Genomic DNA, 13,950 nt, shown 5'->3' with positions numbered 1-13,950 from the left:
GATCCTGCTCCGATTTACATACAAGAAGCTAAGAACAGCGACCCAACCTTCTATGTGTGTTAATGGTAAATCTTTGCACATTGCATCCTCACTGCAGACGTTCACCTCCTCAACAAGCTTGCTAGCATCACCGCATTACCGGCCTCAACCGACAACCCGCCAGGTCACATAAGATATCGCTGCCGTCTTCCATGCAAATCTGGGTGTCCCAGTCGTGAGCAGATTATTGATATCATACAACCGACGCAATAATGTCTTGGACCGTGTTGGCGCCATGGATCTTCCCTGCGGCATTAATGGCATTCCTTTACAGTTATATCCTGTACCCCTTTTTCTTTAGTCCATTATCACGTATCCCAGGTCCCAGGTTCTACGCCTTTACCAAGTGGCGACCTGCATGGGATGACTGGACTGGCCAGCGGACACGCAAGATCCATGCCCTGCATTTAAGGTATGGGCCAGTGGTGCGCATCGGGCCGAACGAGGTGCATTTTAACTCTCTCTCGGCGTTACGTACCATTTATGGTGCAGGAAGCGGATTCGAGCGCACTGTGTTCTATCGGATGTTCGATGCATATGGGAGGAAGAATATGTTTACATTGGCAAGCGGAGTAGAGCACGCACAGAGAAAGCGACTGGTAGCTCGCCCGTATTCAAAAAGCGGCCTTCCACAGTACAAAGTCGAAGAAATTGTGCAAGCGAAGACCAAGGACTTTTTTGAGACTGGTGGAAACGGATGGCACCCGAGGAGGCGGCTTGGAGATCTTCTCGGCACTTCACCACTACTCTATCGATATCATCACCACGTTCTTGTATGGGACTCTGAATTTCGGCGCAACCACCGCTTTACAAGGGACACCAGAACATGTTAAACTGCTGAACGATATCATGAACCATACTCGCCGGCGGCTATCCTGGTTTGCAGTCCATCTACCATCACTTACGAAATGGATGTACACTCGAACGGGGCTGGTTGAGAGCGCTATTCGGCCTTTCCTACCTATGGCCAAGCCCGCAACTTACTCCGGCATCCGGGCGCACGCACTAAGATCGATGCACGCTTTCCGTGATGCAGGCGAAATCTCGCGCGCCGAAGCGGAAAAGTCAATCATCAGTGAGCTATATAATTCAAAGTCGAAGTCCAACAACGACATGGATGACCTGGATATTGCCAGTGAATGTGCAGACCACCTCCTTGCTGGCATTGACACGACTAGCGATACCCTGATGTTCCTCATTTGGAGTCTATCCCTGCCTCGGAATGCACATGTGCAGGGGAAGTTAATTGAAGAGTGCAAATCCATACCCGATGACGACATTACTGACGGTAGTGTGAACACAAGGGCTGCGGATAGCATGCCGTACCTGAATGCAGTTGTCAAGGAAACGCTACGTCTTTTTGCCCCACTGCCCTCATCCGAGCCAAGATTGAATAGAGCGGACACGGTAGTTGACGGTTACAATATCCCGCGGGGTACAATATGTAGTATGGCGCCTTATTCATTACATCGGAATGAAAATGTGTTCCCTGACTCGTCCACTTGGAGGCCTGAGCGATGGCTGGACGCGGGTAAAAGCGAGCTAGCAGAGATGGAGAGATGGTTCTGGGCATTTTCAAGTGGCGCTCGCATGTGCGTCGGCATGCAGTGAGTGACTTTTTGCTGTGTTCCTCGGTGAATCTACTACTGACGTGTTAGCCTCGCCATGGCGGAGATGGCTTTAGTGCCGTCAGTGTACCGGAAATACGGATCGAGGGTGCTTCCGGGACAAGAAAACATGGCGCCGGGTGTCACCTCCAGGTTTGAAGTATTTGCTGATGACACATTCCTGGAGATGAAGGTCGGTGCTGCTACTGAGAGCCTCTGACATGTGCTAACGACCACTAGGAGCACACGTGCTGGGTGGAGTTTACTCCTCATTAGCAACGGAAGTGGGAAACAAGACCAGGTTCTGGGTTGTCGGCTCCACAAAATGGCAGTTTGTACCGGAATGTGGGGTGTCGTATTTTTCTTGGGCCTCGGAAACTATTACCAACGCCTCGTAAAATTCTTCTTGTTGCCCATACAGCATGGTCATGTGTCCAATCACGAATCTGCCGGTACATCTTCGGTTGGCAAATCTTTGGCTAGCTTCGGGGGCATTCCCCCCGACCACGCGCTCTCCACACTGCACTCCACACTCCACGTCTTGGCATCGTCTTCGGGTTCGATGGAAGGCAAAACGGTTGGCGCCAAGGACAGCCATACGATGGTTGCTGGACTACCTGTACTACTTCCCAAGCCAATAGCGTGTCCGAAGATTCCCCAAGAAGAAATCACCGGTGGTAGTCTCTCGGCTCTTGCACACATGATAGACAAGGAAAGGTGGAGCAGTGTACAGCGGGCAATATGAGGCTGGAATACAAATATGGGGTTGTAGTCTGCCTAACGGGTAGTCAATTGCATCTCTCGCCACTGTCCACAAAGTGCCTTGTTCCTTATTACCGGCAAGATGGTCGCTCGCAATCGCAGTCAGCGCAAGCTGAACACTTTTACCACGCTGTTCTTCGCTGCAACAGCCATGTCATCGGCAATCCGCACACCGTCGTTTGGCAAATCAACATATCCTCGTATGACATCACGGTCTACTGAATTGGACTCTGCACCATATCGGGACTCGAAACTCTCTGTTGATGAACGAGTCGAGGATCTTGTAAAGCGGATGACCATTGAGGAAAAGGCAGGCCAGCTTTTCCACAACATCATCAACCAAGGTCCAAACGGAACCCTCCTCAACATTACGAAGGATGCTGTGGAGGGCAAGCTCATGACCCACTTCAACCTTCACGGGCCGATTGCGGACGTACGTGCCACCGTGCAATGGTACAACAACCTGCAGCAAATGGCGCTAGACACTAGGCTAGGCATTCCAATCACAGTGTCCTCGGATCCGCGTCACGCATTCACCAACTCCGAAGGTAGTCAAATTGCAGCAACAAAGTTCTCACAATGGCCCCAGACGCTTGGTCTAGCCGCCATAAGAGATACTGAGCTCATCCGCACTTTCGGTGATATTGCTCGACAAGAGTATAATGCTGTTGGCATCCGGTCCGCCCTACATCCTCAGATCGATGTCGCCACTGAGCCCCGCTGGGCTCGTATTGGTGGCACGCTAGGTGAGAATGCTACTCTGACTGCTGAACTCACTGTTGCATACATTGAGGGATTCACTGGTCCTAATGGTTTTGGATTCGACTCGGTCACTACGGTCTCAAAGCATTTCCCCGGCAGTGGTCCTGTCGAAGGCGGCGAGGACAGCCACTTCACATACGGCAAGAATGCCACATACCCTGGCAATAATCTTGAACACCATCTTATCCCATTCAAGGCTGCCATTGCTGCGGGAACAAGACAGATAATGCCTTACTACTCCCGCCCAATGGGAACCAAGTACGAGGAGGTCGCTGCTGGTATGAACAAGGGCATCGTCACTGATCTTCTGCGCGGCAAGCTTGGCTTCGACGGCATCGTAGTCAGCGACTGGGGACTCGTCACTGACTCCATCATCCTGGGCCAAGACATGCCCGCCCGAGCCTGGGGCGCTGAGAACCTCACCGAGCTCCAACGCACCGAGAAGATCCTCAACGCCGGAACCGATCAACTCGGCGGCGAAGACCGCACTGACCTCATCCTCGAGCTCGTCGAGAAGGGCATCATCAGCGAATCCCGCATCGACGCCTCTGTCAGCCGTCTCCTCCGCGAAAAGTTCCTCCTCGGCCTCTTCGACGAAAAACGCTTCCTCGACGCCGACGCCGCCGTCGCCGTCGTCGGCAAAGACGAATGGCGCGCCATTGGCTTCGAAGCCCAAAAACGCTCCTTCACCCTCCTCACAAACAAGGACTCCTTCCTCCCCCTCTCCGCCTCCGAATGCGCAAAGTCGAAGTTCTACATCGAGGGCTTCAACAGCACGTTCCTTACCTCGCGTAACTTTGAAGTCGTGGCTACGCCCGAAGAGGCAGACTATGCTTTCTTGCGCCTCGTAGCGCCGTACGAGCCGCGTCCCGGCGGTTTCGAGGCTAACTACCACTCTGGCTCGCTTGAATACAACGCTACGGAGCGGGAGCGCCAGGCCGCTATTTACGCTGCCGTACCTACTGTCGTCGACATCTTCCTCGACCGCCCCGGTGCGTTTCCCGAGATCGCTGAGCAAGCGGACGCCCTCCTGGTCAACTTTGGCGCTAGCGAGGACGCGTTCCTGGACGTTGTGTTTGGTGTTGATGGAAGCGGTCCGGAGGGTCTGCTGCCGTTTGATCTTCCCAGGAGCGATGAGGCGGCGAAGGCGCAGAAGGAGGATGTGCCGTTTGATATTGTAGACCCTGCGTTTAGGTATGGGTATGGGTTGAGGTACGAGTAGTTAATGCTGGGGATGATGTAGGATTAGAGGGCGGATTCATGAGTAATGTTATAAAAATATGATAATGAATATTTTTTTTTTACATGAATGGCAGTTTGCATGATGTGCTGATAGTGAGGGGTGTTAAGATGAGTTTTCTTTTGTCAAAAGAGGCGATAGGGTGTCATAGTGATGCTCTAGCCTAACTTTCAGTTTTGTGCATAAAGCATAACTGCGTCAGATACATCTATGACGAGAGTTGAGCGATGGAAAAGATTATCCTTTCCGTGGTGCCTTAGTAAAAGCGGTGGCCTGGAGAGGAATCAGCTGATTGCATAGAAGAAATACTCATCTGATTAGCTGGGATTTCCGAATATCACATGCAATACGATTCTATCCTTGCTCTACCCTGTAGCGCCCCCATCTACTCCAGAAATGATAGCCGTGAGGCTGCTAGCTTGTATACCGCAGATTCAAGGTTCAGTAGGAGCACGTGCAGCATGAGATGAGGGGAAAGAGACGGTGAAGCCAGTGCGATCAACATAACATGAAGGGTAGGTATAGCCTACTATATGCTGTGACGACAAAGCGCATGTCGAGTATGATGTAAAGAAGATATGATGTAAAAGAGCAGATACATAACAGGGTCACTAGGCAGCTAGCGGACCGACTCAAAAGTTCACGCACACCGCTCCGGTGATGACCGCGCCACAGTGGCTGGAGGTCAGGATACCTGTGGTGGCCACGAGAACGGGGAGCTCCGGTGGGTGGTGTGGCGGTGCAGGGCCTCTTAGTACGTAGTATGAGTTACACTGTACCGTAGTATGTAATGGCCTTAGGCACTCCCCGCACACCACACCGAGATAGATCATCTTCCACGACACCACTGCATCCACACCACGTATGTATCTAGTATATGCGCGACCCATCAGCCTATTCTCCGGAAGACCCTGATCTTCCCCCTTGATGCTGCGCGACATGCGGGGGGAACGGGCCCCATTCCATCACAGAGCCAGTCGACAGTCGTGGAGGGCTGAGGCTTGTGTGTGGTGGGCCCCCTAGACGCACTACCCATGCACGATGATCACAGCCTACATGAACACAGCCTGGTCGGACATCCAACCCACCCACGCGAAGCTTCGAAATGCGGCCAAGGGCCCGCAAAATTTCTCAATGCGACGCTGCCTATTGCCAGCTTGGGAATATCCGCCCAGATGACGCCATGGGGTCTTGTGAGATTGACCTCAGCTCACTGCTGCCGTCCTGCCCTACTCCCGTGGTTTAAGTGTCAGATGTTCGCCGCCGCCTGCGCTATCTTTTAACTCCACCACCCCAGCACAACCACCTCGACTCTTCACCATCAAACTATGGGACGCCGTGAGAGACAACCGTCGCCCCCTCCCCCTCCCCCTATGGGAGCCCCGCCGCCATGTAAGAAGAAGTTTTCTGAAGTATTGTTTGTTAGCATACTAACTTTGTGCAGCTGATTCTTCCTACGTCTTCGACAGCTACGAGAACGGCAAGCCAAAATGGGCGCCTGGCAAAGACCACCAGCGCGACTACCACGAGTATCGTGATAGCCGTCGAGGAGATCATCGTCGTCCTCGCAGAAATAGGTACGACGAGGACGAGGGGCCTCCACCTCCACCGCCACAAGCACAAGCACAAGCGCAAGGCGCATATCCTCCACCCCCACCACCAGGACAAGAAGCACCGCCACCACCCAGAGGTAATTGGTCAAATTCACCTTTCCACTCTGACATACCAACTAACAATATTGTAGAAGCACCTCGAGACCCTCGAGATTCTCGAGACTCTCGGCCTCGCCATCACCGCAGACAGCCCTCCTACTCCTCCGACTCCGACTCAGGCGGCCCACCCCCACCACGCCGCAGCAACCGCCGCGAAGAGCGCCCCCGCCACCACCGAGAGGACACCTACGACTCTTACGACGAAAACTACCCTCGCCGCCGCCGCGACCGCGAATCCGGGCGCCGCGACCGCGACGGCTACAAATCAGAAGGCTACAAGTCTGAAGGCTACAAATCCGACCGCCGGCCCCGCGACCCTTACTACTCTGACCGCGACCGCGACCGTGACCGCGACCGTCGCGAGAAATCCCGCGGCGACAGAGACCACCGCAGACATCGTGATGACCGCTACGACGACCATCGCTACGACGACATGTTTAACAGCCGCCCTGCGCGCCGCGATAGTCGCTATGACGATAGACCGCCCCGCGATAGTAGACGTGGGTACTATGATGGTTATGAAGATCGCTATGGCGATCGCAGGAGGAGCACGAGAGATTCCAAGGCCAAGCCTGAGTGGCAGAGGCAGGCGCTGGGTATGTTCAAGGACTATGCGCTGCCGATTATTAAGAAGGAGGGGGCAAAGTATGTGCAGAAGCAGATGGCTAATGGGTTTGGGAAGCGTTAAGACAGTGGAATCTCTCTCTGTGTGTGTAAGAGGGTTTTTTGATGGACTTGATAAGGTTTATTGTTCTTCTTCTTCTTCTTTTGGATAACAACTGATAGACTTTTTGGTATTTGAGTGTATGCGAAGCGGAATTTGGGTATTACGAGAGAAGGCTTTGAGTTTTCCTACTAGCTAGGCGTTGAGAGGGGGCGGGGGCGGCGCGCACCATGCTGATGATATCCACCTTTCTCTTTCTCTTTCTCTTTATTTTGTTTTTTTTTGTTTTTTTAAAGAAATTGTCTTTGGTTTTGAGAGCTTTTGTTTTCCCTCCAAAGTAGATTTCTGATATTCAGTGTTTTAATGTTTTCGGTTCTTGAATCCATTCTTTTTTTATTTTCAAAAACGTTACCAAGGCATGTGTGTGTGTGATTTGATATATACATTTCTTTCACCAACTAACCAACCAACTAACCAACCAACTAACCAACCAACTAACCAACCAACTAACCAACCAAGCCGACTTTTCAAGGCAAGCTGTATTTTTTTTTTACGAGTGACCACCCTTGTCCCCTTCCACGGTACAATTTACCTGACTCTGGATCCCCTCGATATTCGTACAGGTGAAAAGATTTGTGCCACTCGGACTCTTGACGTCGATATTCTCAATCGAGATATCGCTGCATACCTTGGGGCTGGAGCAGACGACGTAGCCGACGCGGGGATCGTATTTCTTGCTCGTTGTGCCCTTGAAGTTTTTGATGGTGATGTCGGAGATTGTGAGGTTGGAGGGGAACTAAGTTGTGCGTTAGCAAGATGGACTTTTTTTTATTTTGAAAGAAGGGAGAGAGAGGAAGAGGAAGAGGAAGAGGAAAAAAAAAAGACATACCTGATTGCACAAGGTCAAATTCTTTTGTCCATAACACTGCGTGATTTCAATCGCGTAATCGACGTTCTTGACAATCATGCCGTCGTACGTGACATTGCGTACGGCGCCGCTGCCGCCGCCGCCTTGCAGGTCGCCGGAGAGCGCGGAAGAGGCGCCGGGCCAGACTTTGATGCGTGCGCCGTCTGAGGCGTTGGACATGGAGATGTTGCGCACGAGGATGTTTTCGACAATATCGACTTCGCCGGGGTACTGGCCGAGGGAGCCGACGCTGATGCCGTGGCTGCCGTTGCAAACGAGGTTCTGCACGAGGATGTTTGTGCTGTTTGGCTTGAAGGAGACGCAGTCGTCGCCGTTGTTGATGTTGGAGTTTTGGATGATGATGTTGTCGGAGCGGTAGGTGTCCCAGCTTTCAATCACAGTTGGTTAGATTTTGAGATATGCAGTGGTGGATACGTAAGAGAGAACTCACCCATCAGTGTTCTTGGCGGGATTCTTGCTTGTGCTGTCGCCGAAAATGTCAATGTTGGAGAAGACAACTTCGCTCGAGTTGGCGACCAGAGTGTACCACTGTGGGCTGTAGCGGAACTTGAGATCAGAGATCCTAGTGTTTTTGGCGCCGATCAGGCCAAAGAGAATGGGTCGTAGGATGTAAATGTCTTTGGCGTAGAGGTCGTACCAGGCTTGGCCGTTGCCGTCTAGGGTACCGCCACCGTAGACATTGATGTCCTTGCCTCCAAGCTGGAAGAAGGTGGTTGCATTCTGGAAAACCTGCTTGAAGGAATTGGCCTGCCAGTAATCAGTGTCGTTTGTGAATTGGATGGTTCCTTGGATATCTGACGGAGCCGTTAGTGGGGTCAGTTAGGTTATGCAGGGGTTGGGCGAACCTAGGTCAATGCCATTGAGGAACGTAAGATCCAAAGCAGTGCCAATGGTGAACTGCTGGTTCTTGGGAAAGACAACATGACCTCCATTGTTGCATTCCTTAACAGCGCTGAGAATATTCGCAGAGTCATCCTTGCCGCCACCGAGAGCCTTGAGCGTGCAGGTCTTGTTTCGGGAACCCGGCACCAAGGATGCCTTTCCCGGGCGAGACGGCACGGACGGGTGTTTTGCCGCAACAGCCTCTGTTCCAAGTTCTTCAACTGGAGTCGATAATGCTATCGACGCTTGTAGCAGGGCGCACGAGATGATGTCGGTGACACGCATGATTGCAGCCGTTTAGAAACCGTTGTAGTTGAGTATTGATGGTAACGGCTGTCAGTCCAAACTTATTGACGTGCCAAAGGGCTTGATATTAATACCCCCCATGCAATATCCTCAAGCCGTTGGACCCGCGGCCTTGGCTCTGGTCTTTGCCCCCTAATCTCGACATTTTGGTTAGTTGGTTCGCGGGCGCGGAGGAATTGGTGATCCATTCACGGTGATCCCAGTCTCTCCTCACGGCCACAGTGGCTAAAAAAGGCCCACTCTGTGGCGCTAAGCTAAGAGAAGCTAAGCTTTCCCCATCACCCTAGCCGCTTGGCCGAGCAGATTGGTGGGTTTTTTCCTAATTTCCCGTGCCATGACCGTCTTTGAGATGCCGCCTATGTGAGCACGAACGTGCGCTGATTCTTTCGTGTAAGCGTCTTCCTAGTTGTTGATAACGGTGAGAGTCTTTGCTTACTACTGCGAGTCAGCCGCCTAGGGCTATTACAACCCGTCTTATATGGCAAGGTACACCGTTTTGGATTCTGACAACCTTATATCGACGTTGGGACACAACGTCGCTCTTCTTGTTGATGTTCGCAATGTCAAATCTCATCTGATTTTGTAAGTTTTATTGTCTGAAAGGTCTCTGTTGGGTCTGGATGTTAAAATTACCGGGTTATCACCATTGCGACCGAGGACTGCAATTTGTTCGAGTCAGCACCGGTGGTTAAGTAAGAACGAGATGAATTAGACTTTGTAAGCCCAATTTTGAAAACTTGGAAACACGTGTTAAGTAAGAACAGCTATTAGAAATATCAGGTCACGGTAATACTAAGTATTGCTAAACGTTAATTGTTTCGTAGTATGTCAGGTAGCCTATAGTCGATGCTGATTATATCCATTCCAGCAATGAGCGCTTTATCTATCCCTACAAATAGGATGAATTCATCGATCGCGTGAGCACTGAAATAAGTGGCCAAGTAAACACCACGTACGACATCTTCGATATGCTCTATATACTACCGCGACATCAGTGCCATCAACTCACCTCACGCTCACCTGACAATCCCCATCTGACATAAGCACCGAATGTCATTTCCCTAGCATGAAAAAAACCTCCTCCCAACACCTCATCACCAAAAACTCCTACTCTGATTTGCAAATCGTATATTGCACATTATACCGTGAACAATCATGCCTAACAGAACCACCTCTTCCCCCCCCCCCCCAGTCCATCCCACGCCCACACCCCACCATGGCAGATGACTTCCCAAAAAGAACACAAACCCATAGCACCGCGTCTACTCTCCCGCTTCCGCGATACTAGCGACTAGTTGTTACCCGTCTATACCGGGAGACGGGAGTGAAGGGCCATGCATAGGGCGTGTGCTGTGTTGTACAGCCGCCCCTTCTTGTGGTACGCGTCGCTTGGGGATAAGGCGGACGATGGATCGGGGGTCCGAGTGGTGAGCAGGAAGATGGAGGGACGGGATAGGTGTGTGATGTAGGTACGTGATTGTTTTTTTGCTGGGAGGATAACGGGGAAGTGGAAGGTGCGAGACGTGGAGAAAGAGGATAGGGAGATGGTGTTACTGGGCTTGTTTGATTGCGGGATAATTATAGGCGAGAGGTTGTTTGGGCGAGGAGGGAGGAGAGGGATATTTGAGATGATGAGTGGGAAGATGAGGGTCGGATTACTTGCGTTCATGTTATACTTGGGGATATAGGCGTGTTTTTGTAAAGAGGGCAATGCTGGAGTGTGAGAAGAAGCGACAGAGCATTTGCAACGACTAGTTTCTTCATGTGCCACGTGCGTGCATTGTCATCGCCATCTACGAAAAATTTACCTAGAGGCAACAAAAGTTTACTAAAAAATCCGTGGAGGTTCTAGTTGTATGGCTAGTCGTGCGTACAAAGGATTAATGAAGCTAATCCGATATCATGTCCTCAAAAGGCGACAACTCTTTCCTGCTGTGTGGGAAATATCGAATACAATAAGTCATGATGAGTTCGCAACGATGTATCGATTGATGGTTCTTGTTATGAAAGAATAGAGGAAAAGAGGACCGAAAGATGTGAGGTCATGTCTGCAGTATAAAAAAGGCATATTGCTTCAATGCTGACAGTGCTGGAACTCGATCTCAGGTGGCAAATTTCAATCGAAGCCTGATAATCTATTCGATCAACGAGAATGTACATTTTATTCCAGCATGAAATCCCAAATGCTTGCTAAAGCGAACAATCGAGACAAGTTACAAGACAAGTTACAAGACGCAATAGAAGACCATGAACTTTTTCCAACCAAGCCCATGCAATAACATTTTGCTCATACTTTTCATTCAAACTCAACCAGTGTTTTCTCTGTAAACAAGCTGGTCATCAAACATGCACGATGGACCCGTAGCAATGTCATCCTGCCATACCGCCTGGTCCAACGGTGTCCGCGGCTCATCGGCAGTGGGACTCGAGCTATGGGTGAAAATGCTATCTGACGAGCTCTGATGAAGCAAATACGCCGTGTCGGTAATGGGCATACCCTGCGACATCGGGCTACCCATGTAAGATGACGCAGAAGAGAAGAGATCCATGTTGCAGCCATCAGGTATAGGACTGTCAGGGAAATCGCTGTTCTGGGATGTGTAGCCAAAATCAGTCTCGCTTCCGGTGTATGGGGAAGGCGGAACCGAGGACGGGAAACCGTAGCGATGGTACGAGGGGTCAAAGGCTGTGGGGACCGACCGCGACATGGGTTGAGCGCTGAGGTAGGCTTCGTGCATATGGGCAGATCGCTTCAACCGCGCGGCACGACGGGCTGCTTGACCACCCTTTGCGCCAGAAGCCTGACGTTGGGGCTGGGGTTGATGAGTGCGATTGCTGCGCTTGTTGGGTTGCTTGCTACGGTATCGCGTTGTCGACTTGACGCCTTCGCGAATCGCTTGCTCAGTAAGGCGCCACATGAAGCCTCTCCGCGCCTCGTCGCCGGGCTGGTCGACTTTCTCGAATGCCTGTCACTCTGTCAGCCATTAGTCGACCAGGTCACTACAAGATAACGTACGCCATTCATTGATAGATTATGCCTGATACTGTTCTGCCATCCTTTGGTTTCCGAGCTGCTGGCCCTGTCTGTGTTTTTTCTGAACCAATCGTAGATGTCACGCAATATCATAGTATGATTTGGCGCATTCAAGAGCGCACGGTAGATCAACTGCGCGTACGGCTGCTCCCTGTCGAATATTCCAGCATCTCCGGTGTCAGGGTCCCGGGTGTGTCTGAGAGTTTTGTCATGAGGGGCAGAGCCTTGTGCCGGATGGGAATAAGGACTCTGGTAGTGATTGTAGTCTTCGACTTTGATGGGACATGGGTATTGGGGGTGATCATAGTCATTGCTAAGCTGCATCAGCTGGCTCTTGATCTCATGATCTGATGGATCCATGGCATCATGATGCTTTGGCGGCTCGATGTGATAGGCGTTGGGCGGGAATGAGTCCGGCACGGAGAGGTCGTGGGGCAGGCCGCTCGAGTTGAAGGCATTGTACGAGCGGGGACAAGTCGCGGCGGAGTACTGCGCAGGGCAGGTGAGCTTGTAGTTGCTTTCGTAAGACATGCCGTGCTGGGGGTAGTGGTAGCCATGGCCTGGGGCAGATGAAAAGCCATTGGCTGCGTGGTAGGCGTCACCGCTTTGAGTGGCGGGACTGAAGCCAAAGCCTGCTGGCACAGGACGGGGCATGCGTTGTTGTTGTTCGTCAAAGTTCATTCTCGGCTGCGAGGAGGGGCAGGTGGTGAATGAGGCAGATGCGTCGGCGGTGGCGGCCAGGGAAGGCGCGTCCCCAGGTAATGTAGTGGAGGACTGAAATGGCAGTGGGCTGTGAGGACGGAAGGGAAGCGCAGCACAAATGGGGCTCTCTGGCGGCGGGCCAGCGTCGAGACGGCAGTGTGAGTCTCGGGCAGCAGGACAATGGGGTGACTGGGCATGTGGCATCGTTGTGTTGTCGTCCTTTTACCGGCCTAAACGGTGAAAGGCGGGCGTGTCGATACGGGGGACGGGGAAGAGAGTGCCAGCGCCGCGTGTGAAACCAGCAGAGTGGCGCAGAATGGACAGAGACGACAGTGAAAGGCAGTGCTGGGAAATGAAGCGAAGAGCCAGACATTTACATGCTCGCCCGGCCCACAGCGAATGGCATTTGATCAGCACCATTGTATTGTCATTGTCATCCGGATGTCTCCCTAGACGGGTTCCTACTGCACTGCGGGCTTGACGCTGCAGCGGCGGGCGACAAGGCAAACAAGAAGTGAGCGGTCATGGCAAAGGCAGAGAGCATCTTCACACCACCCACCACCACCACCACCATCACCACCACGCTTGGCACTGATGCAGATGCAGGGCTGGTATCACGGGAACCACAGCTGCCGCTATGCCATCATTGCCTCCCGGGCCGAGACGGAGCCTGGACATGCCCATTGCACTGCTGCTTTTGACAGTCGGAATGACTACCTGTGCTACCGCCACAGCCAACGATTGTTTCGTCGGCACAGGGACGACGGGAGCCTGCATACCATCTAGACTATTTGCAACATGGGACCATCCGAGCCCCGGGCCTGGTCTGAGCCCAGATCCTCCCATCTTCGATCTTGCTGTCCCCTCCCAGATGCTGCCCATGGTCATCATCCCCCGTCCATGAAACATCTGCCACCCCAGTGCCCATCGTCGTCATTGGCAACCGACCACAACGAATGTCCAACAAGCAGCAAGCGCTTGCCCACCCTAGAGCGGCTGTGCATGGAATGTGCAAGCACATCTACAGTAGCTTGCCAGTGCCATATATGCGCAAGGCACAGGGATGCTACCAGGTAGCCCGCGCCTGCAAAGAGGCTGCCGCGAGCAGCCCTTTGGGGACAGTCTCCACACCAGCCTGTAACACAACCCTCCAAGCCTTGATTCCGGTGAAGCCGCCTCAGACTCCTCGTTGGGCCTCATCGAGAAGTAGTGTTTGTTGCCATTGGCCAGCGGTCATGGCAAGACCATCACCGCTTAGGTACCTACATACACCGCCAGCGGTTCCTGTTATCAAGATGCTGCGTTGGTCACC

At 52.3% G+C, this 13,950-nt stretch overlaps 6 protein-coding genes across 6 annotated transcripts; 4 read left to right on the top strand and 2 right to left on the bottom strand.

The window, feature by feature from the left end:
* Nucleotides 1-251: 251 nt before the first annotated feature.
* Nucleotides 252-872, top strand: COCMIDRAFT_7696 (uncharacterized protein; the record flags this gene model as incomplete). Its single annotated transcript, XM_007692494.1, has 1 exon — nt 252-872. One exon carries the CDS (start codon nt 252-254, stop codon nt 870-872), a length of 621 nt encoding a protein of 206 aa, XP_007690684.1.
* A 130-nt stretch (nt 873-1,002) lies between these two features.
* COCMIDRAFT_7695 (uncharacterized protein) lies at nt 1,003-1,922 on the top strand (the record flags this gene model as incomplete). The annotated part of the gene is made up of 3 exons (XM_007692493.1): nt 1,003-1,646; nt 1,698-1,839; nt 1,887-1,922. The coding sequence occupies 3 exons, from the start codon at nt 1,003-1,005 to the stop codon at nt 1,920-1,922; spliced, it is 822 nt and encodes a 273-aa protein (XP_007690683.1).
* A 568-nt stretch (nt 1,923-2,490) lies between these two features.
* On the top strand, nt 2,491-4,392 carry COCMIDRAFT_102546 (glycoside hydrolase family 3 protein; the record flags this gene model as incomplete). The annotated part of the gene is made up of 1 exon (XM_007692517.1): nt 2,491-4,392. One exon carries the CDS (start codon nt 2,491-2,493, stop codon nt 4,390-4,392), a length of 1,902 nt encoding a protein of 633 aa, XP_007690707.1.
* Nucleotides 4,393-5,783: 1,391 nt separating this feature from the next.
* On the top strand, nt 5,784-6,810 carry COCMIDRAFT_7693 (uncharacterized protein; the record flags this gene model as incomplete). Its single annotated transcript, XM_007692492.1, has 3 exons — nt 5,784-5,802; nt 5,855-6,100; nt 6,155-6,810. 3 exons carry the CDS (start codon nt 5,784-5,786, stop codon nt 6,808-6,810), a joined length of 921 nt encoding a protein of 306 aa, XP_007690682.1.
* A 526-nt stretch (nt 6,811-7,336) lies between these two features.
* On the bottom strand, nt 7,337-8,881 carry COCMIDRAFT_39203 (glycoside hydrolase family 28 protein; the record flags this gene model as incomplete). The annotated part of the gene is made up of 4 exons (XM_007692503.1): nt 7,337-7,582; nt 7,676-8,081; nt 8,145-8,508; nt 8,560-8,881. The coding sequence occupies 4 exons, from the start codon at nt 8,879-8,881 to the stop codon at nt 7,337-7,339; spliced, it is 1,338 nt and encodes a 445-aa protein (XP_007690693.1).
* Nucleotides 8,882-11,208: 2,327 nt separating this feature from the next.
* COCMIDRAFT_102605 (uncharacterized protein) lies at nt 11,209-12,617 on the bottom strand (the record flags this gene model as incomplete). Its single annotated transcript, XM_007692516.1, has 2 exons — nt 11,209-11,868; nt 11,919-12,617. The coding sequence occupies 2 exons, from the start codon at nt 12,615-12,617 to the stop codon at nt 11,209-11,211; spliced, it is 1,359 nt and encodes a 452-aa protein (XP_007690706.1).
* Nucleotides 12,618-13,950: the final 1,333 nt, after the last annotated feature.

The sequence above is a fragment of the Bipolaris oryzae genome (assembly GCF_000523455.1).
Source record: "Bipolaris oryzae ATCC 44560 unplaced genomic scaffold scaffold_131, whole genome shotgun sequence".
In the NCBI taxonomy this organism is placed as follows: domain Eukaryota; kingdom Fungi; phylum Ascomycota; class Dothideomycetes; order Pleosporales; family Pleosporaceae; genus Bipolaris; species Bipolaris oryzae.
This window is presented reverse-complemented; position numbering and strand designations above follow the sequence as displayed.